The 23,250-nt window shown below is 43.3% G+C and overlaps 3 protein-coding genes across 11 annotated transcripts in view; 1 reads left to right on the forward strand and 2 right to left on the reverse strand.

The window, feature by feature from the left end:
- Positions 1–5,996, reverse strand: part of zdhhc8b (zinc finger DHHC-type palmitoyltransferase 8b) — a 67,504-nt gene extending 61,508 nt beyond the window's left edge. Inside the window, exon 1 of the mRNA XM_005933340.3 lies at positions 5,675–5,996. Within this exon, the coding sequence (XP_005933402.1) occupies positions 5,675–5,778 (104 nt within the window). The 5' untranslated portion in view covers positions 5,779–5,996. The remainder of the gene's footprint in view (positions 1–5,674) is intronic.
- Positions 5,997–6,683: 687 nt separating this feature from the next.
- Positions 6,684–22,250, forward strand: pgam5 (PGAM family member 5, serine/threonine protein phosphatase, mitochondrial). 6 transcript variants are annotated; one of them, XR_006054945.1, is made up of 7 exons: positions 6,684–7,183; positions 7,592–7,764; positions 7,944–8,069; positions 8,178–8,272; positions 8,924–9,057; positions 10,290–10,490; positions 21,993–22,250. XR_006054945.1 is itself a non-coding variant. In XM_042225290.1 (7 exons), exons 1-6 carry the CDS (start codon positions 6,954–6,956, stop codon positions 10,438–10,440), a joined length of 909 nt encoding a protein of 302 aa, XP_042081224.1. In that variant the 5' UTR covers positions 6,684–6,953; the 3' UTR covers positions 10,441–10,456; positions 21,959–22,250. The 6 variants fall into 6 exon arrangements, 5 of the variants coding, with proteins under 5 accessions (XP_042081224.1, XP_005933405.1, XP_005933406.1 ...); XM_042225290.1 differs by having other exon boundaries at positions 10,290–10,456; positions 21,959–22,250; XM_005933343.2 differs by lacking the exon at positions 21,993–22,250 and having other exon boundaries at positions 10,290–10,748.
- ankle2 (ankyrin repeat and LEM domain containing 2) overlaps positions 11,597–23,250 on the reverse strand; it is a 30,952-nt gene continuing 19,298 nt past the window's right edge. For 3 of the 4 annotated variants that reach the window (XM_005933335.3, XM_005933336.3, XM_005933337.3), the window contains exon 13: positions 11,597–12,672. In XM_005933335.3, coding sequence (XP_005933397.1) covers positions 12,468–12,672 — 205 coding nt within the window. In that variant the 3' untranslated portion in view covers positions 11,597–12,467. The remainder of the gene's footprint in view (positions 12,673–23,250) is intronic. The other variant, XM_042225289.1, reaches the window with a different exon arrangement.

Raw genomic sequence — 23,250 nt, forward strand, 5'->3', positions numbered from 1 at the left:
AAAGAGCACATTCACCAAAACCAGTGTGGCTGTAACGAGCTAATATGAGCCACTGCAGTTTAGTTTCTGCCACATACAGATGAAAATAAATAAATAACAAAGCTGTTGGACTTAAATAGAAATGATCTCAGGCTGAAGCTCCATGACGGCATCAAAGACGCAGCCTTTCAAAGGAGTTTTGATTCTTTTCTCTCTATTTTTCCATCAAATGAAGACATTTAGGGTGTGGGGACATCACACAGGGCCACGGCTGTTTGCAAGTGTAAATACTTCCCAGTCAACACAGTCCTTCACTCTGACTTAAGTCTGGTGTTTCAGGAAAAAAGGGACTATCTTTTGACTTCCATGTGGAGTAGCGGCTGCAGCCGCTTTGAGGCTGTGGGGAGCTGCAGAAGTAGGAAACTGGTCAATCTGTAATAATATTCCCGGCTGGGAAAAATGCCATGTGGTAAACCATAGACCACAATAAGAATGATAGTTAATCACAAGCTACCACACGGACTAAAGACATACTGTTACAAGCTATCAGAGTGTAATGTGAGGAGAGAAGTCTCAGGTGAGTTTTATTTTACTCTTTAAAAATTAATTTAAGTGAAATGTGGCCCCTTCTGTCACCCTAACTACCTTCTGAGAGCGGATGTGACACAGCCCTGCACTGCACCTGTCAATCTCCAAGCCCTCACTCCAAGGTGCTGATAGATGAGGACCTACAGAGGAAATTACAGTGTTATCTAATCAGACAAAGCTAGCCACACTGAACTGATCTGCTACTGCTTTTACAGCAGCTCTCTACAAACCACGAGACTGCACTGCATGGACTTTATGAATAGGCCGAGGGGATGTTTAAGCCCCGGGGAGTCTGCACGTCTTGCAGCTGCTTTTAGCGTTGTTAAGATTATCAAAGTTTCATCCTCTGTGTAACACGAGGACAAGATTGCGTCTTATCCAGCCGGGCTGAGGGACTGAAACCTAAAGCAGAGATAGCGTGCGAGGACAGAATAGTTCACCGAATACGGGCAGGACCCAGGGGTTAGGGTAGGACTTGTAAAGAAGGTGAGCCCTTCCCTGTGAGGTCGGAGCACCAGGCTAAGCTGCAGGCAGGAGAAATCAAGAAAGTTTTTTTCAGTAGAAAGTAGCTGAAGATGGATCCTGATGAACTTGACTTACAAGTTGAAATCTGCTACTCCTGTGGGAATCAGGGAACATTTTTGCAAAAGCTCACTGGGCTCAAATGGTAAATGGCATGTATTTGTATAGCGCTTTTACTACTAGTCCCTAAGGACCCCAAAGCGCTTTACATATCCAGTCATCCACCCATTCACACACACATTCACACCCTGGTGATGGCAAGCTACATTGTAGCCACAGCCACCCTGGGGCGCACTGACAGAGGCGAGGCTGCCGGACACTGGCGCCACCGGGCCCTCTGACCACCACCAGTAGGCAACGGGTGAAGTGTCTTGCCCAAGGACACAACGACCGAGACTGTCCAAGCCGGGGCTCGAACCGGCAACCTTCCGATTACAAGGCGAACTCCCAACTCTTGAGCCACGATCGATCCCGATCGAAATGTGCAACCATGTTGTGAAGTACACATCAGGGAGGCTTAGCTTCTCTAGTTTTTAAGATTTGATAGATGCTTGTTCATAAGCGCAGACATGGAAAGAGCCATTAGGCCAGCGGGTAGTTTCCTTCTTCTGAGACATGCTCTGCCCTTGAGACAGCTCAAACTTGACCAAGTGTCCTCGATCGTCTATTTAAATAAACAAACTTAACCCAAATCAGTCCCAGCGTCATATGAGCAATATTTAAAGCAGGCCAAGATAGTCTGGCAACCGAGCATAAACAAGACAAGACCAAGAGTTGATTTAACTACAGTCAAACCCACTTCGCCTCGAAGCCAGTAAGGTCACACGCAAGGAAGGCAAATGAGCTCCAACAAACACGAATACAAAGCGGTGAAACATTAATGATTACAAGTTATTTTACTGATCCCCTCGAAAAAACAGACAGCAGCAACTGAGCAGACAGAAAACACACCCAGGATGAGGTGGAGGAAACATTCATGATGGAAACATTCAGTTGTGCTTTCAGTGATTCAGTGTTACACAGAAAAGCTGTGAATGGCATTTGGCTGAAACACCTGATGAAACAGAACCAAAGTTTCCCGAAACTCAGCAGCGATCTTGGATTGGATCCAGTTAGTTGGGTTGAAGCACGCAGCCTATCAATGGGAAGACACCAGTCATTTTCACTTCAGTGATCACTGGGACATCAAACGTGCACGACTCCATAGTGAAGCGGGTTCGTGTCAGAAAGGGCCTCAAGTTAAAACTCTGCCACGTCAATCAAGCAAAGCTACCCACTGTGGCGCCCCCTTGTGGTGAGGAAGCAGGCAAAAATAGCTTTTAGAAATGGCTTTAAAAGGCAAACAAATTTGTGGCAAATATAAGGCGTGCAAGACTTTTCCCCGCGAGTTGTAGTTTTACACTGCACGGTCACAGTTTCATAATATCACGAGATGACGGGTGATTAATGCTGATTGGATCTTTGGGATGGTGGGTCTTTAGTATTTCTGAATTCTCTCCTAGATCCTTCAAGATTGTTTGAGTGCCACATCTTCTCCTTAAATAATGTCTGTGCCAGTTTACATTTTTTAAATTGAAGGAACAGACTAACTACATTGTAGCTGCAAGAGACCATGATATGTCAGGTAAATTCAGAAACTCGAATCATGACATGCAAGCTAACCATCAGCACTGTAGAGTGGGCGTGTCCTTAGTTAGACTAATCTCAACTTTGAGGCTGGCTTAATGATGTGTTCCACATTAATTCAGAAGTCAGGATCTTTGAGTTCCCAGTTAGAATTTTTGTTGGAATGCCTCAACTTGGATTTCTCTCTGGGGAAGTCGGAGCAGCCCCACCAACCCTTGGATTGTAGAAAAACTGTAGAACTTTAAATCTGTCCTGCTACTGTTGTGGATTTGTGACTTCCACAAAGATAAGCCACACAGACCAGGCTCTATGCATGAACGTGCTGCAGTAGTGTGCTTTTCCTTTCCTCCTTCTAGCCCTTTCTAGACCCTCTATAGACTAATCTGCACTCTCTTCGCCACCATGTCAAAAATACCCTTAAAAATCTTCACAAGCACCTCTTAACGAAACACAAGCATTCAGCAGGTAGAGAACGAAGTTGGATTCACTGAAACAACGGCGAAAAAGAGGAAATGTGTGGAATTTGAAGATTAGTGTGCAGCTCTGGTCTCAATCCCGGTGATGTTCAGCCTCCAACCATCACTACTGACCACCTCTCTCATAAATCACCTCCACACGGCAAGCACTGCAGAGCGTAAGCCTCGTCCAGACGATCGACGCCTGTTTTTCAACACATCTCCACGCCTGCTCTAACATGTTAACTATTAGACTTGGAAACTAACAGTCTTATTTCCAGGACATCCATATGGCATATGGTCAAGGTCAGTGATTAGACTGAAAAAATACTGAAAAGGTACAGCCATACAAAGCTGGGACACGTTTAGACACAGTAACAGGACTAAGCACCACAGATTAGGCTGCGATGATGACGATGATGCGATGGCTAAACCGTGACTAAAAATCCTAATTTATTGCCAATATTTTTTGTGATGAGTCGTGGTCATGGTGTGAGGCTATATAAATAATTCTGTACTAACATGTTCTAATTCAGTCTCAGTGGGAAACACAAACTGTCAGGCGTCAGTAAGCCAAACACAGTAACACACCACGGACACTCCAGTTGCCCATATGACACCAAGCGGTTTGCTGGCAGCAGTAAGACCTTTAGCTCACTGAGGCCCGGGAATAAAAAAAGATTTGTGTCCCTGGCTGGCTGCATCTACATGTGTGCATCAGGGACTGATGTAGTTCTTAAGTTTTAACTCCAGACTGCTGTAGTTTATGGATGTTTGCACTTTGGAGTCCGTAAATATGCATTAGATAAAAACTAGAAGCGTGTCTTTTCGCAAGGCTAGACTGAATTCAAAATAATGAAATAATGGACTCTGTGTGTGTCTGAGAATGAGGAGGCATGGCCTAGTTTGGACGTGTACCGCTCCCCGGGGGGGTTCCATTATACACGAGTCAATTCTTAGGGCCTTTTCCTGGCAAATGAAGGTAACATAAAGTAAAGCCTAATCCTCACCCTTTAACCATCTGCTAGGGGTAAACCTTAAAGTATAGAGTGACGTGAACACCAGCAAAAGACGGACTAATAATGCTCTTAAAAGATCTGTTGGAGGGGGACATTCTGATTTCTCATATGAAATCACAAAACACTGACTCTGTTTCAGGACTTGTAAATCAGACCATTTGTTTATGCAAAGCCCCAGACAGTACACCAGGCAGAGTTGGGATTTTTAATGACACAGCCCACAAGCACCATATGTTTCCTTTAGTCTCAGCCAATGACCTGACAGCAAGAGAGAGAGAGCAGATAAAGCATGTACTGTCCAGGTGGACACAAGCAATTCACACTGCGAAGACCGAAAAAGAAAAAGCATCCTGTGCAGTTTTAATGTGAAAAGGCTACATTTGTATGTCTAAACTGAAATCAGTTCTAATGCTGCTGAATGAATCATCTCTACAGCCAGCGTGTCTCCTATTGGCAGCTGTGGCATACAGCAAAACCTCCCTCCGCTGAAGGGTGAGGAATCCCATTCAGCAGTTTTTTACTCTTTAGCAGACCATCCAAGATGGAAGCTGGGCAAGCTATCCCTCTATAGGTCAGAGGTCCCCAAAATGAATTTCAAACCCACGCCCTCGGGGTATTTTGCAGATGTGAGATGGAGCGTGATGCTGATTCCATTGATAATCCATTCGCCTGAGGCTTACCACTTGAGGGGGAATGAATGAGGGAGGGATGGTGATTCAGAGACACACCACTCTCCCTGCTCTTATCGGAGCTTCTTACAGCATCAGTTTTGACTTCCAGATGTAGGGAGTGTGGGACATTCCTTTTCCAGGGTGGGGTGATCATTGACAGACAAGGTGATAATGTAGCAGATGAACCACTGTCAGCTTCCATGAAACCATGGAAAAATTCTGGAAAACTGATTTTACTGTGCCTTCTTTTTTAGCCCATACCTCCAGTTTCTCCTAAAGGAAAACCTGTGTGAGTGTGGATGCAGGACGCATTAACGGTAGATGTAACGAGCCCCACTGCTGCATGACTACACTTTCTTTTCTGTACCTCTTAACAAATCACTGTTTTTACCGCTGATCCACTGCAACCATTAAAAAAAAATATGTGTCAATAACTGCCTCTGGCTTTTCTTTAAAGGGAAGTGTTTGCGGCCTAAACCGCGGTCTCCTCCACGATCATTAGCCCTGTTAAACTTGCAAGGCTCATTGGAAGTTTGCCTTGCAGGTTTTGCAGCTGAATGGCGTGTCCGAGGTTGCACAGAGAGCTGCTTTTTTCATTGCATCTCAGCAGTAGGGGATTGTCTTTATAAAACCCACTTATCCCACCTATGTGACTCTATCCACCCGTGCAAACTTCCAGCCCCTATCCACCCTGTGTCCGTGTCAATCTGAGGGAAGCGCAGAGTTTGTAAAAGGAAAAAAAGAGAGAAAGAAGGAAAGAAAAAAATCCCTGCACACACGAATGAGATCAAGAGGAAGCAATGTGCAAACTTACGTGAAAACGAAAAATAAAGTGGTCGATCCCACCAGGAGTGTGGCAGCAGTGGACACTGGGATGTATTTGGTGGGTTTAAATCTCTTTCCAACGCTGTTGGGCATTCTGTAATTTCCACATTCCTTAATTATTTATTCCGATTGGAGTCGCATGTAGAGAAGAAGAAGAAAAGGGAGCTCCAGTGTGGTGTGTGAATGTGCCTCTCTATGGCCGTGAAAGGTACACGCAGTCCGTGCTCGCTATCGCTGAAGCTGCATAGATCCTGAGACAGAGGCAGTAATACACAGAGCCTGTGAAAGCCTGGAAATCCCACCCTTACAATCCAGCCCACTGCTGAGGTCACTGAACCGCTCGAAAAGGTGGAGCCTCGGTGCAAACCCGGCAAGCGTCTTAATCAGAACCAATTGCAAGGAAACATATTTGCGCAAATTCTTTCTCATCATTTTTTTTCACCCACGAGATTTTGCTGATACGCAGTAAAATCCGCTTTCCTCGAAAACGCTCACGCTTCACCTCAACAATCTGCTGTATCTTTCATTAATTTAATGCAAACCCGTGTGTTAAAGTTTAGGGAGAGGACGCTGCTTAGCTGCACGGTGCAGGTGGCTCTCACCCGTATGTGCAACAGTCGTGTGTAACACGCCTATTTCTTATATGTTTAAATACTGCTCCGCTTAGCTCCGAGCACGCACACAACACCCAGCAGTCAGAACTGATTTGTCCAACGACTCAGCTTCCACTCTTAAATTCAGCATCCTTATTATTTTTCCCTCAGCACTGACGATAGGCAGGAGCGAGCTCTTGTAAGGGAGGAAATTATGTGCGGCTCCTACGATGATTTTATAGTGAAATGGTGCAGAATGAATGGAGTTCACAGAGCCTCTTCATTCAACGGAGCACAAAATGCCCAAGCTGTGGACCTTACTGTGAAGTTAGGGAGCTGTGCGCCCTCACGCGACAAAATCCCATATTTCAAGCGGGAGAGCGAAGGCTGACTGTTTTGGCTCATGTGGGACACCGTAAAGTTTAGAGGAAACTGATTAGTCTGCTTTCGCTTGTATCGACTGTATTTTTAGTATCCGTCCAACAGCCGGAGCTCAGCAGGTAGTTGCGCTTAGAGAACATATTGGATATTTTTTCTGTTCCTTGCTGTAAAGTTGGAATTAGAAGTCAAAGACCCGTTTAACAACAGCAGAGGCGGGGTGCACTTTGTTAATAGCGCGACTGTTAAGCACAGCTAATTAGCTAGCATTCGTTTCCTTGTTCGGCGGCTCGCGGGATGTCATTCAGGAAAACTTTGAAACTTATTTGCGGCTTCGCTGGAGGCTCAGCAGTCTTGGTTTTCGCTGCCGCAGCCGCCGACTCCAGCGGTTTTTTTGGAGAGCAGGGCGGAGAGAGGGTCAGTCGGTGGTCGAGATTCACCGTCCTTCAAGCTGCCCAGCCGGCGTTTACCCCTGCCAGCCACACGCCAACCCCGACCGGACACGCCTGGGACTTCAACTGGGACAAGTAAGTTTAAGTTAACGTGCATGTGTTGTGCCGTGACCCGCTGTTTGTTCTGACGTGGCTGCCACCGTTATATTTCATCCACTTTTCTACCTTTTATATTGAACGTCATACCAAACGGGACCAAGCTGCTATGTAACGGACTGAAGCAGGCATCACCATAACTTGGCAGTCGAGGTGTTTCCCGAATGAAAGACATGAGCATAATGACTTATGACACCGTTAAAGTCCTCTTGCATTGCCGATGGCCAAAAAAGTGTTGTTGTTTTTTAACTCTTTAAAAGTCGGTCAGGCGTGGGTGTTATTCCCAAGCAGATTTAAAGTCAGTTACGTTAACCCACTTTTCCAGCTCTTACGTGAGACAGTAAGCCACTTCTAATCTCAAAATCACTACGCTTGAACTTTGACCAGGAGAGATCCATCTGCTCTGACCAACGGGAAGAAGAAGGAGAATGCGACCGAAGACCCCACCTCGGAGCAGAACAACAGCAAACCGAAAGCTACACGCAACATCCTCCTCATCAGACACTCCCAGTACAACTTGAGCGGGAATAGTGACAAGGAGAAGATCCTCACTCCTTTAGGTTAGTCGTTCTTGTTTTTATCCACAGGAAACGTAATAGGCAGCCTGCATACAAAGTAATGCTGGGAGGTAGCCTTGGGAGTGCTGGGGCTGTTTGTTTTGCTCATACCCCCCAACCCCCAGATTTTCCTTGTTTCTGACAGAGCATTGTTGGAATGATCAGTGTCTCTCCATCCGCAGGCCGTGAACAGGCCGAGCTGACTGGCCAAAGGTTGGCTGCACTTGGATTGAAGTATGACGTGTTAATCCACTCCAGCATGACCAGGGCCACGGAGACAGCAAATATAATCAGTAAATACCTCCCAGGTAACTAGAAAAGGCAACACAGCCAACCACATAGACTCACGTTTGGTAGATTCTGAAAATGTTACGTTTAAAAGTTCTAAACTTGAAGTTGTTCTTATGTCCCTGTGGGTCCAGGAGTGGAGTTGGTGAGATGTGACTTGCTGCGAGAAGGTGCGCCTATTGAACCGGTTCCACCTGTCACTCACTGGAAGCCTGACGCTGTGGTGAGAGAACCTACAGCCCATTCCATCTCTGGAGTGGCTGTAGGTTTGATATTCTTTCTTTTTTTTTCCCCCGGATTTGCTGATACCTAAGGTAACTTTGTTGCCCACGTGTCTGTGCAGTTGTCCTGTCAAGTGCTTGTTGAGGCTTACGGGTGCGAAAGTCAACCAATACATCAGTGCACTGGCATAGGAATGAATCATGAAAAGAGTTAATTTCCAAAATATTGGAAATGAGGAGTCTTGAAGCTGTTCAGTCTGGTTTTGTGTCATTATGTATATATTCACATGCTTTAAACAAGCTGGTAACTGTTGACAAAGGAACAATCCTATAAAGATGGATTTTTAATGTGAAAGTAAAGATAAGCTATTACATTTCTTTAGAGACCGGAGTGCTGCTGCAGCAGTTTCATGTATTGATCTAGCGCAGGGGTCTCGAACTCCAGTCCTCGAGGGCTGCTGTCCTGAAGCTTTTCCATGTGTTCGAGACCCCTGATCTAGCGTTTGTTACATCTGCCACATAGTGGGCTTCTTTTTGGAATAAAACTCTTCATGTATTCCTACAATGCACACATGCATTGACTCTGCTTTGGGGTTCATACAGAACCCTTTTATGTGACAAAGGTGGCTTTCAACCTTTCTACTGTCCTCCAGCAGTACCACGAAGATGGAGCTCGCATTGAGGCAGCCTTCCGCCGCTACATCCACCGGGCTGACCCCAAACAGAAGGAGGACAGCTACGAGATCATCGTGTGTCATGCCAATGTCATCCGTTATTTTGTCTGCAGGTTTGTGCTGTCGCTGCTCAGCTGAGGCCAGACTTGTTGCTCTTTGCTTTGCTAATCGATGTATTCAAGCCATTTCACATAGGATTTCTAATTTGTGCTTCACTTGTGTCATTGTGCTCTCATTAAAAAAGTTATTTCATTTAATGACATGCAAATGAATTTATAAGGAAACATGCTTTAGTGCTGGTTTTCTGCTAAGGGTACAGGAAGATTTCACTGCATCGTGGGGCAAATAGTCAGGGCCTTGTACTATGAAATCTTGGATGATAGTGTTCTTCCCTCAGTCAGAATATTGAAGATGGGTTGTGAATCAGTCTTCCAGCGTAACGATGCTCCAAAACATACCGGCATAGCAACAAGGAAGCGCCTGCTACTGACCAGTCAATCAGTGGCATGTCGTCTGACGTCACATTTTAGTACCTGCTCGGATCACCTGGAAAACCCTGAAAACTGTGGCGAGTCGATCCGAGTAGGTATAATGGAAAAGGGGCTATAAAGATTATGGAGTGGCCTAGCCAGTCTCCCGATCTCAGCACTGTAGAAAATCTGAGCTGAAGCTTTGAGTTGCCAAGAAACGTGAAGCATTTACAAAGTTTCTGTAAAGAGGAGTGGAACAAAATCCCTCCTTTTTCTGTATTCTTTGTATGCATTTTTCTCTATAAAAGAGTAAATTATCATAAAAGTTATAGACTTTTTTTGGGGGGGGGCGGCAGACTTTCAAATTTAGCAAGGGATCCAATAATTATTCCCCACCACTGCATAAGATATTGCCCATGCTGACATGATACTGAGATTACACAATACACTGCAAGACATTTTACCCCTGAGATTTTCTTCTTCACTGGAAATTGGTTAACATTTGCTTAGTTAACCCTCACTTATCTGATAAGCTCCACTGCAACAACTGTGGACCTCTGTTAAGGTGGGGGAATCTGTTAGCAGGAAGAGATTTGGCGCCAGTGTATTGATGCGTTACAAGAGGAGGCCTTGTGGTATATTGATGTATTGATGTTCTGTCCCAGTCCTAAAGTCACTGACTGAAGAACACTTTTCCTATTCCCTTAGATCTGTTTGAGTGAGCTTCAGTTTATCCTCTGAATAACTGACAAAAAATAGTTTAAAAAAATCAAGATATTAGTTAAGGAATTGCACGATCCAATTTTTTTTTTTTTTTTTAAAAAGAAAGGAAAAAGTTGATATTGGTAACACTTATCATATTCTTTATTCCTCAGGGCTCTTCAGTTTCCTCCAGAGGGCTGGTTACGCATGGGTTTGAATAATGGCAGCATCACATGGCTTACCATCCGCCCCAGCGGTAGGGTGGCCCTCAGGACTCTTGGAGATGCAGGATTTATGCCCGCAGACAAACTAACACGGACCTGATGGGCTGACCCATGAAATGTTTCTCCTTAAGTGTCTTCAAATAAATTATGGTGTTGTTTTGTAATTGAACTCTGATGTTATCAGAGACTTTGTGGTGGTGTTGTTACTTCAGTGCCATAGGATGCCAGCAGAAGTGATTAACAGCTGCATAGCAACTCCTCCTGAATGTAATGAAGAATTTTTACACAAGTGACTCATTTTTTTCAAACCAAAAAAATAAATATTTGTAAAGCTGTTGAACATGCTATTAGCTTAACATTTCAGGATTATGTTGTGGTGCCATTGTAGTGAATAAAATCATGAATGCACAACTTGTCACATTTCTTATTTTACTGATAACACAGCCAATGAAATAAGTGGATACATTAACAGTAAAGTAAGAGTGAGGGTTTTTTATTGATTAATTGAAAGCAAATGAGGTCTAGACATACAGAAAGAATTCACCATGAAAGTTAAGTTTTAATAAAGCACAGAATGCTAAAAGCACAAGAAGCATGTTAAGTTTTTTTAAGGTACATTTTTGCAAAGTTCCACATTCAGAAACCAGAATTAGATCTGTTGTCATCTGAGAACACGAGGATGACGACACAATCTTCGCACTGAAGTAGTTTGTGCTCTCGGATAAAGGTATAGTTCACACAAAAAATACATTCTTTAAATGCGAGTGGCCATCTGAATATTCAGGATAATTGGCTTTTTAGTCCTAGACACAGCTGATAAGCCCTCACCCAGCAGTGATGTTATCCCTACAATACAGACTGGATACAGCAGGTTTTTGGAGGACTGCAAGAACTTGCCGTTATCTACACAAGTTTACTTGAAGTCAGTTTTACCACCTGAGGGATTACTGAAATTTTGGGCCTCAAAGCTCTACTTAGCACTTTGTTAAAATCAAATTCTATCATGAGGGTCGCATGTTCTGCTAATCAACTTCATATTTTAAGCAGCTCTCAACTAATCTGTATTCTCTGTATCATAAGGCAGTTTCATTAACAAGACAGTCGTAACAGGCCATAGAAACCCTATCAAGTTACTTTGAGTCTCTCGCCCCCTAGTGGTTACAAATCACTTCACACAGCTTTAAAGTGATCGCAACACTAGGCACTAGCCAAATCTGAAATAATACTATATTGATGGGTGTGTTTTGTCATTCATACATTGTAGGAGATGTTTGCCCATAAAAGATACTCCAGAAAAAAGATAAAGAAAAAAAATTGCACAGTCTCTAAGGCCGCCAACAGCGACAGAAAGAAAAAGTCCAGATATGTCCAGGAACTACCGAGAAAAGATGGAAATTGTTTGAATTTATTGAAGGACAAAATAAAAACATGGAAGATCTCAGTTGCTTTATTTTCCATACATTTCATGTATGAGCTAGAGGAAATGTGTCCAAACTGACAGAGAGCTGGTCCATCACTTCAGAAAATTAAGGCAATTCCTGAACTGAGGGGAAAAAAAAGAACATAGGAAATGGCAGTCGGTTTTAACACCATTAATAAAAACATTTAAATTTTGTGCTACTGACCAACATACAAAAAATAATTTTTAAAATATTGACATTTTAATTTTTTTTAAGAACATCTTCAGTGACAATCCTTTTAGGATCCCTCACTAAAGTTTTAGTGATCAACTAACTTTGGGGGGTGTGGCTTGTGTTCACAATATTCATAAAAGTTGAGTCAGGCTATGATAAAGGTGCTTCACACTTGCCACAAATAACGTTACCGTCAATTCAACATGGTCCACACCCATACAGTACATAAATTATCAAGGTTTGTTTTGTTTTTTACCTTTTAAAGTCTGGAGTTGACATCACAACCTAACTGTGATGAGAATTCCTGTGTTACGTAGGAGTCGTACCATACATCATTAATACAAATCTTCCAGACACTTTGTGCATATTTCTGTTAGGTTTGTGGTTTCTGAGCTCTGGTGTAGCCAGCTCTGTACAGCTGGATTCGGGTGTGTGAGAGAAGGCAGGGCTTGGAGAGGGTATGGCTGCATTGTAGCGCAGGAGGTGGGTGCAGTTAAACTGACGGCTCGTTCAAGTGCTTGAGGCGCTGAATGTAGCTAATGTTGGCAGGGCTGTACCGGCTGGGGCTGAAGTCCGGTGAGGCAGCGTGCCGAGCGGGGCTGAAGCGGCCGGTGGGGGACATCAGGCCGCTGATAGGAGAGCCGGGAGTCTGATGCTGCATCCTGAGTCGTGGTTTTACCACTGCAGGGCTAGGCCAGCTACACAATACAGATCAACACAATAATCAGTGTTTTAGAATAAATTTAATGGTAAATATAAAGCATATTATTTGGGGGACTGGCCTGAGACTAGTGATGTGCGATACCACTCATTTCCTTTCCGATCCGATACCAAGTAAAATCCAGGATGGTATCGAGGATACTGATCCGATACTTTGTACAAAAACTTATTTTATTTATTGCATCTTTTACTGTATCTCAAATTATAGCTTCATAATGATTATGGGACATCAGATTACTTGTTATCATTTAATAATGCAGAATTATCATATAGAAATAAAAAACCTGAAGTTGTGGCTATTTGAGCATCTTGCCTGCCTGCAGCACTAAAGGACTCCGTGAGAGACGTCTGTCTCGCCCTAGCAGCACCTGTCCCTGTCCTCCTCTTCAGTTCGCCTCAACATACACTCGTCATATTCTGTCATATGATTTACTCTGAGGTGTTTGAGGAGGTTAGTGGTGTCGCCACAACACCTCACTGTCTTGCCACATGTATCGCAAACCACATCTCGGCTGTTTGTGGAGGTAAAATGTGTCCATAGATGACTCCATTTACGCTCAGCCATTGTTGTGAGTGTGCGTTCCAAGGAGCTGGACACATTTATTCAGCTGTATTTCGCACATGACTATGAAAGGCGGAAGAGGAAGTAGTTCCTTCCAATGTAGACAATCCGAATTATATAGTTTCTTTCCACTGTGTTCCTGTTAATGATAAACTACAAATTTACCCTAAATTACTAAAATATCGATATTTTAATATGAGAATTGATTCTAGACCATAAATGGCTGGTATCAGAGGAATCGATATTTTAGTATCAATCCGCACACCACTACCTGAGACTACCCTGCGTGGGTGCGTGTTTAATAGTTGCCTTTATCTCTGCACCCTGGATTTAAAGAGGTGTATTTGGACTCTTGATTTTGAGTTAACACATGATTTAAAGGGCAAAGAGCATATTCTTTGGGTGGCTCAGGTTGGAGAGTGGGTTGATCAATCAGAAGATGCTGATTTAAATGACGTGTGGTGCGTGTGTGGATTTTTTAGCAGTCAGAAGTGTCTACCAACAATTAACGGTCAAGACTGGGACCAGTAGGCGTGTAACTCCGCTGCCGCTCACGACATAGTAAGAGGGCACAGACATGTGCAATTGAATCAGACATCCTTCTACGTTTTCTGTAAGTATCTCTTAAACACAGTCACTGTTAATTTTTTTTACCTGCATGAGATGTGGACCAGCATGCACAAACCGATGATAAGTACATAAAAAATATGTGTCATACCTGCCTCTGGCTTTCAGTCTATTATGACAGGGAGGAGTGTAGTTGACACGGCCTTATGGCTGGCAAAACGCTCAAGGTAGCAGGGTTTCCCACTCACCACGGATTCAGTTTACAGGCTGTGTGTGTGTAGTTGCATGGCAGTCTGTTAAAGGCTCAACTTGCAATAGGACTACATGATGGTAATGATATGCCTTGCAGGTTTTGCAGCTGAATGGCGTGTCCGAGGTGAATTTGCACAAGCAGAGCGTCGTTATTACTTAATTCATTTATTTCATTCATTGTCTTGCTCAGCAGTAGGGATCTGTCCTTTCTGAAATATAAAACCTGTCAACTTGAATGGCGTGTCCGAGGTTGCACAGAGAGCTGCTTTTTTCATTGCATCTCAGCAGTAGGGGATTGTCTTTATAAAACCCACTTATCCCACCTATGTGACTCTATCCACCCTGTGTCCGTGTCAATCTGAGGGAAGCGCAGAGTTTGTAAAAGGAAAAAAAGAGAGAAAGAAGGAAAGAAAAAAATCCCTGCACACACGAATGAGATCAAGAGGAAGCAATGTGCAAACTTACGTGAAAACGAAAAATAAAGTGGTCGATCCCACCAGGAGTGTGGCAGCAGTGGACACTGGGATGTATTTGGTGGGTTTAAATCTCTTTCCAACGCTGTTGGGCATTCTGTAATTTCCACATTCCTTAATTATTTATTCCGATTGGAGTCGCATGTAGAGAAGAAGAAGAAAAGGGAGCTCCAGTGTGGTGTGTGAATGTGCCTCTCTATGGCCGTGAAAGGTACACGCAGTCCGTGCTCGCTATCGCTGAAGCTGCATAGATCCTGAGACAGAGGCAGTAATACACAGAGCCTGTGAAAGCCTGGAAATCCCACCCTTACAAAGCCCAGCAGTGTGAAAGCCTGGAAATCCCACCCTTACAATCCAGCCCACTGCTGAGGTCACTGAACCGCTCGAAAAGGTGGAGCCTCGGTGCAAACCCGGCAAGCGTCTTAATCAGAACCAATTGCAAGGAAACATATTTGCGCAAATTCTTTCTCATCATTTTTTTTCACCCACGAGATTTTGCTGATACGCAGTAAAATCCGCTTTCCTCGAAAACGCTCACGCTTCACCTCAACAATCTGCTGTATCTTTCATTAATTTAATGCAAACCCGTGTGTTAAAGTTTAGGGAGAGGACGCTGCTTAGCTGCACGGTGCAGGTGGCTCTCACCCGTATGTGCAACAGTCGTGTGTAACACGCCTATTTCTTATATGTTTAAATACTGCTCCGCTTAGCTCCGAGCACGCACACAACACCCAGCAGTCAGAACTGATACGACGCATATATTGAAATATTATGCTAAATATTTACTTTATCAGATTATCACTGTCCCTTGGCGCTCATTTGGCTTATTATCTTGCTTTTCATTACTGTTTAATACGCGTCTTAGCCTCACAAACTGGCATCTGCACCTTGCACGGCACCATAGCTGCAACACAACTTATTTTGATAGTCCGAGCATAGCAGTCTAGCAACTGATTTGTCCAACGACTCAGCTTGCACTTACTCATTTGATAAAGTTCAGCGCATTTAGTCGACTTCTATTACAGTTCTATTCCACTCAGCAAACCAACTTGGGACGTATATACGGCAAGCGAGAATTGGAATGGAGCTCTTGTAAGGGAGAATTATGTGCCGCGCTCATGCACGCATGCACTGTCTTACATTAAATAGTGAAATGCATGCATGAGCATATGTACAGCTTGTGAGAGCAGTTCTACATGAAGCCTGCGTTCATATCAACTCAAGATAGAAGGACACAAGATGATTAAGGCCCTATATGCTCAGTGTGATCAATAGTGTATATAAATTGAGCTAAGAGTGAGCTGTTGCGGCTAATCGCGTATAAATAAACAATACCTGCTTTATCAAGCGGGAGTAAAGCATGAAGTAGCTGACTGACAGTTGTTAGCGCTCATGTGGGGACAGTATATTCTCCACAATCTCACGACTTCTATAATCAGCCCTGTATAGACGTTTAGAGGATATACTGAGGTCTATGTGAACATAGCATATATATCTGCTTTGTATACGATCTAGACAAACCGCAATTAACTCCAGGAATATATAATATATGTAGTATCACAAAGAATAAAAACAAAGCCACAAGCAAGTCAACAGGTTTAAGCTCAGGTAGCTAAGTGGACGCTATATGAGCGCTTTAGAGACTGAGTAGTAACTTGGAGGTAATAAGGATATTTCTGCGTGTGCTTGCTGTGAGGTAAGTTGTAGAAACTGAGATTAGCTCGAAGATTCGGTGTATGAACTGACGCGTGTAAAGCTAACAGCAGAGGCCCGAGCGTCCGCACGCGTTAGTCTGTTAACTAGGCGAGCGACGAGCGGTAAGCAATATCAGTAATTAGCTCAGAACATATACCTGTTCGAGCGCTTTTCGGAAAGAGCGGGATGTCGCAGTGTTATCTGAAATAACATTGACTACGTAGGTCACAGTTATTGTCGGCTTCAGAGCGTGAGTTGACATCCAGCTAGTCATTGGCTCTTCGCTGACACGACAGAGTCCGCACGACGAACTCGCATTGCTGGTATTTTGGTGGAGCACGCCAGGCGGAGAGAGAAGAAAGTAGATCAGTAAAGTATAAAGAGAAACAGGAACTCAATAGTGTGGATGCGAGGGCATCCACACACTAGCTGCCGCCATTGTTGGAAACTAAGCTGGGCTGCGCTATGAATTCTGGGACACAGCTGCTTCTTCTTCTTCGGGGTTTAACGGCAGCTGGCATCCTTGTACATGCAGTGCTGCCATCTTCTGTTTCAGTCCGTTATTACACTCTTAAATCCTGCTACTTATTCCTGCGTCTTTTGCGATCTTACAAAGCTTCAAACGACACGTCGACTATTAAATCAGTCGTCGACGATTTTGATAGTCGACGTAATCGTGACTAGTCGACAAATCGTGGCAGCCCTCTCTGCACACAGCTTAGAAGCTGTTATTTTTATTTTACATTTTACATCATGACAGAGGGCATCCACAGAAACATCGGTGGAAAAAAGAGAAATCAGTACTGAAATCTACAAGACTGACATTTAAACTACTGTACATTCAGATCTTACAGATTCTGGCATGTAAATGAACTGGTGTTTTCTATAGGGAGTCGCAGAATTATTAGGCAAGTTGTATTTTTGAGGAATAATTTTATTATTGAACAACAACCATGTTCTCAATGAACCCAAAAAACTCATTAATATCAAAGCTGAATGTTTTGGAAGTAGTTTTTAGTTTGTTTTTAGTTTTAGCTTATTTTAGGGGGATATCTGTGTGTGCAGGTGACTATTACTGTGCATAATTATTAGGCAACTTAACAAAAAACAAATATATACCCATTTCAATATATAACCATACACTTCATCCGCTTATCCGAGGTAACGGCAGCTGAAGCAGCGCATCACTCCTTCATATGATATATCTTGGCTAGATGTATCGTATACCGGTGTAGTCTCCGCACGAACTCGCACCAAGTATCATGTAGCATACTGATTATGCACACGCATGCTCTCTCACAACAAATATAGTCCTCCTATGTTCTAGTACTAGTCGAGATGAAGACAAAAAAAAGCATGTTAATAATCAAGATTTAACTCTTTACAAAGCAGCTCAGATATAGCCACCTGCGCTTTTTGGCGTAGTGACATATTCAAGCCAAGCAATTAATAGACCTACATGTCAGCTTACGTTAACGCGACATCTCTGTTCATGTCGCTCAGCTCTTGAGAGTGTTAGACATGTGTCACAGCATCAAACATCTTCTAATCTCAAAATGGTGCAGCACTAACGCAAACTTGCAACTAATGTCGCACCAGACGCACTGAGATCATAGTAGAGGTGTACCTGCCCGCTCTTGACCCCAACGGAATGTAAGAAGAAGTATCATGCAGACCATTTTTGAGAGAAGACCCCACCTCGCCGAGCAGCGGTTATCACAATCGCAGCAAGACTGTTGAATAGAGCACGGACTAGTCCTCCTCATCAAGACGCAACGTGCCAGTACAACTGAGCGGATGACATTAGATGTGATCTATGAGAGCTAGAGATAGACCTCACATCCTTGCTAGTCTACGCGGACGTGAGAGTCGTAATACGTTGTCTATTTATGCACAAGGTTAAGAAATAGTCGGAGCCTAGGCATAACAAAGTAATGCTGGGAGGTAGCCTCTTTGGTGTGAGGTCGATGAGCGGTCGCACCTGATGCGATGTACTTGGTGCTCACTCGATGAACCCTCTCCCCACAGACTGCTCACTCAGATTTTCCTTGTTTACTGTTATCAGTATGCTTGTTTTGGATTATGATCGCGTCCTCTCCTATTGCCGAGCACGGCCCGTGAAACGACCTGTCGCCGAGGCTGATGAGCTGAGAAGGTTGGCTGCACTATGCAGCTGTGAAGGTATGTACGTGATTGCATGTCTGCCACATCGTCAAAAGCATGTCAACTAGGTGGTCCTACGTAGCATGCTTAGAATAAGAGATTGCAGAAATCTTACCCTCGTCCACAGCGTAACTAGAACATAGTGGACAGAACACAGGCCAGATCCACGATAAGACTCCCACGTATAATGCGTAGATGTACATGTAAGAATGTTACGCTTGCGAAGAGTTGTAAGAGCTTGCTTACACCGTTCTCGTTCTTATGAATCCCCTGTGGGTCCAGGAGCTGAGAGAAATTGGGGCACGCACATGTGACTTGACTTCTCAGTCGCTATGGATTGAGGAGCCTGCGCCTATTGCCAAAACCGATGGTCTACCTCCTGTCACTCCAACTCCGGATAGCCACTGCATCTGCTGGTGGTGAGTAGAATCACGCGTACTGAAGCCTCTACTCTGCCACATCTCTGTTGACTGGCCAACTTGTAGGTTTATATTCTTTCTATGTTCCTATGTGTTCCCACCTTCGAGATGTGCTGATACCTAAGGTAACTTTGTTGCCCTGGCCACGTCAGTGTCATCTCAGTGCCAGTCTTCTCGTACTCCTGTTCAAAGTGCATTGTTGACGCATGAGCTATACGTAGCGGAAAGTCTAAGCGAGAATAACAATCAGAGTCTCGCACCTGGTCATGGAGGGAATTGAATTCATTTGAAACACGCCACAGTGTCACTATGAAAAGAGTTAATTTCCAAAATATTGGAAATGAGGAGTCTTGAAGCTGTTCAGTCTGGTTTTGTGTCATTATGTATATATTCACATGCTTTAAACAAGCTGGTAACTGTTGACAAAGGAACAATCCTATAAAGATGGATTTTTAATGTGAAAGTAAAGATAAGCTATTACATTTCTTTAGAGACCGGAGTGCTGCTGCAGCAGTTTCATGTATTGATCTAGCGCAGGGGTCTCGAACTCCAGTCCTCGAGGGCTGCTGTCCTGAAGCTTTTCCATGTGTTCGAGACCCCTGATCTAGCGTTTGTTACATCTGCCACATAGTGGGCTTCTTTTTGGAATAAAACTCTTCATGTATTCCTACAATGCACACATGCATTGACTCTGCTTTGGGGTTCATACAGAACTTTTATGTGACAAAGGTGGCTTTCAACCTTTCTACTGTCCTCCAGCAGTACCACGAAGATGGAGCTCGCATTGAGGCAGCCTTCCGCCGCTACTGATCAGCTCGCTACATGCCAACGGACAAGGCCTTGAGGCACCGCCAAACAGTAAAGAAGGTAACGACAACCGCTGAACGTAGAGGTGCGTGATCGTGTATGTGTCAATGAGACCATGTCATCCACACCTTACTTTCTGCATTACTGACAAGAGATGCTATCATGTGCTGTCGCATACCTAATATGTCACGTTATTGGTAGTCTGAGGCCAGTACTTTGTCCGTGTTCGAGCCTATGGCATTGCTAATAGCGATTGGAGTAAGACAATGTATGCAATTGATAACAGATGGGCACTATGATTCATCTATGTAGGACTATCAAATTTGTACGTCTCTACTACTTGTGGCCTAACTAATGTGCTGCACTTCATAAAAAAAGTTATTGCTCATGTTATAATGACAACTCGACAAGGACACAATTGATATCATCTTAGTAAGAGACACATTGCTTCTAAGTGCTGAGTTATTCGATGCACTGAAGGGTCATCAGGATTGCATCTTACAGTCTATAAATCGTGGGCAAATAGTCAGGGCCTTGTTTCCTACTATCAGATAGAGCTATGAGATGATAGTGTTCTTACTTGGGGCTCCCTCAGCCATCTCAGAATATCTGGTGCAAGTACTTGAGGGGTTGGTGAATCAGTTCGCTTCCAGCGATATATGATTGCTTCAACCCACATTATCACATACACACGGCTTCGAGAAACCACCGAGACAAGAGAGAATGCAGTCGCTCGCTACCTGATCCAGTGCCTCTAATTCATGTGGACATAGATCGAGTCTGAGCGTTTCACACTTTCAGTAACCTCAAGGTAGCTACAGGTTACAATCAACCTCTGGTATAAATCACCCTAGACAAGCGTGGTTGGCGAGTCGAGAGATGCAAACGGAGTCTAAGTATACCAACGCAGGGGTAGTCTCTGAAGGTAAGGGGTATGATAGATGTACGTGGATGTTTGGCTAGCACAGTATCATACATATCCGCATCCCCTCGATGATTCAGCCACTGTAGCCATTGTATAGAAGGTCCTGAGACTGATCAAGCTATTTCGCAGATTGACACAAGATAAAACGTTGCAAGCGATTTACAATTAAGTTTCTATATATATGAGTAAAGAGGAGTGGGTAAACACATGTCAGCTTCTTCATTAATCCTAGCGGTATATCTATCATTCGTGATATATGATTAGACTATGCAATATTTATATCTCTATCATCAGGAATATTGTACCATATATAATATTGGATAGGAAACTAGCTTATCAGACTCTTTTTTGCCGGGGTGGGAGGAGTCATCGGCAGATCGTCGATATACAATATTTACGCAACGTGATATAACAATATGGATCCTAGGTCTCCCCTCTGGAACGGCACACTCACTGAGCCAATAGGGCTAGGAGTACGGTAAATGGAGTCGCTTGCTGGCGCACATGATACTTAGCACGCCATACACAAAATACACAGCCAGGGAGATTTCTGTCATGACAGTTTTAGCGGGCTAGCAGATTGTGTGTTCTAAACGTGAGGCAGAAGATGGTTGTGTGAAGCATTTGCGACCTATCACGTCTAACCCTACACTAATCCTACTCTCGATAAGCTCAAGCCCAACTGCATCAGAGTAATCACAACTGAGTGGATGCACATGTTATAAGTGATGGGGGAACTTGAGTGTGTAATGCTAGAGGAAGAGGGGCGAGAGTGCGACACGAAGTGGTGACATATGAGAGCGATAGGTGAGCAGGAGGGCCTTGTAGGTAATATTGAGGTGTAATTGATGTTCTTCCCAGTCTAAACAGTCACTGACTGCACAGAACACTTTGATCCGTCTATCCCTCATAAGATCTAGTTTCGACTGAGTCTTTAGTTTAGTTGCTGAGCATCTCTGAGAAATGACAAAGAAGTAGTTTACAGATGCTCAATAATCAGCACTATTACGTTTAAGGTTGTAATTGATTCACTGCATATCCAGATTTTTTTTGTAGTTAATTATGTGTCTTATATTTATAAAAATGTGAGAATAGAAAAAGATGATTGATATTGGTACTGATAGTTATCCATAATCATTATTTCATGCACAGGCGGCTCTTATCAGTTTATCTCGCTAGCTCACAGATGAGAGCATGAGTTAAAATGATGAGATTAGAAATAATAGCAGCAGTATCTTGAGGTCACAAACCAGGATATCCGGAACTTCAGATCATCAGCGGTATGAGCCATCCTGGATTTTAACTTGGTAGGTCCCTCAAGGCGTCGTGAGAGATGTAAGACAGGATTGTAGTCCGTCATCGCAGACAAACTAACACGGACCTGATGGGCTGACCCATGAAATGTTTCTCCTTAAGTGTCTTCAAATAAATTATGGTGTTGTTTTGTAATTGAACTCTGATGTTATCAGAGACTTTGTGGTGGTGTTGTTACTTCAGTGCCATAGGATGCCAGCAGAAGTGATTAACAGCTGCATAGCAACTCCTCCTGAATGTAATGAAGAATTTTTACACAAGTGACTCATTTTTTTCAAACCAAAAAAATAAATATTTGTAAAGCTGTTGAACATGCTATTAGCTTAACATTTCAGGATTATGTTGTGGTGCCATTGTAGTGAATAAAATCATGAATGCACAACTTGTCACATTTCTTATTTTACTGATAACACAGCCAATGAAATAAGTGGATACATTAACAGTAAAGTAAGAGTGAGGGTTTTTTATTGATTAATTGAAAGCAAATGAGGTCTAGACATACAGAAAGAATTCACCATGAAAGTTAAGTTTTAATAAAGCACAGAATGCTAAAAGCACAAGAAGCATGTTAAGTTTTTTTAAGGTACATTTTTGCAAAGTTCCACATTCAGAAACCAGAATTAGATCTGTTGTCATCTGAGAACACGAGGATGACGACACAATCTTCGCACTGAAGTAGTTTGTGCTCTCGGATAAAGGTATAGTTCACACAAAAAATACATTCTTTAAATGCGAGTGGCCATCTGAATATTCAGGATAATTGGCTTTTTAGTCCTAGACACAGCTGATAAGCCCTCACCCAGCAGTGATGTTATCCCTACAATACAGACTGGATACAGCAGGTTTTTGGAGGACTGCAAGAACTTGCCGTTATCTACACAAGTTTACTTGAAGTCAGTTTTACCACCTGAGGGATTACTGAAATTTTGGGCCTCAAAGCTCTACTTAGCACTTTGTTAAAATCAAATTCTATCATGAGGGTCGCATGTTCTGCTAATCAACTTCATATTTTAAGCAGCTCTCAACTAATCTGTATTCTCTGTATCATAAGGCAGTTTCATTAACAAGACAGTCGTAACAGGCCATAGAAACCCTATCAAGTTACTTTGAGTCTCTCGCCCCCTAGTGGTTACAAATCACTTCACACAGCTTTAAAGTGATCGCAACACTAGGCACTAGCCAAATCTGAAATAATACTATACTGATGGGTGTGTTTTGTCATTCATACATTGTAGGAGATGTTTGCCCATAAAAGATACTCCAGAAAAAAGATAAAGAAAAAAAATTGCACAGTCTCTAAGGCCGCCAACAGCGACAGAAAGAAAAAGTCCAGATATGTCCAGGAACTACCGAGAAAAGATGGAAATTGTTTGAATTTA

This window comes from Haplochromis burtoni, unplaced genomic scaffold, assembly GCF_018398535.1.
Source record: "Haplochromis burtoni strain Fernald_Lab_line unplaced genomic scaffold, NCSU_Asbu1 Contig_166, whole genome shotgun sequence".
NCBI classification, from domain to species: Eukaryota; Metazoa; Chordata; class Actinopteri; order Cichliformes; family Cichlidae; genus Haplochromis; species Haplochromis burtoni.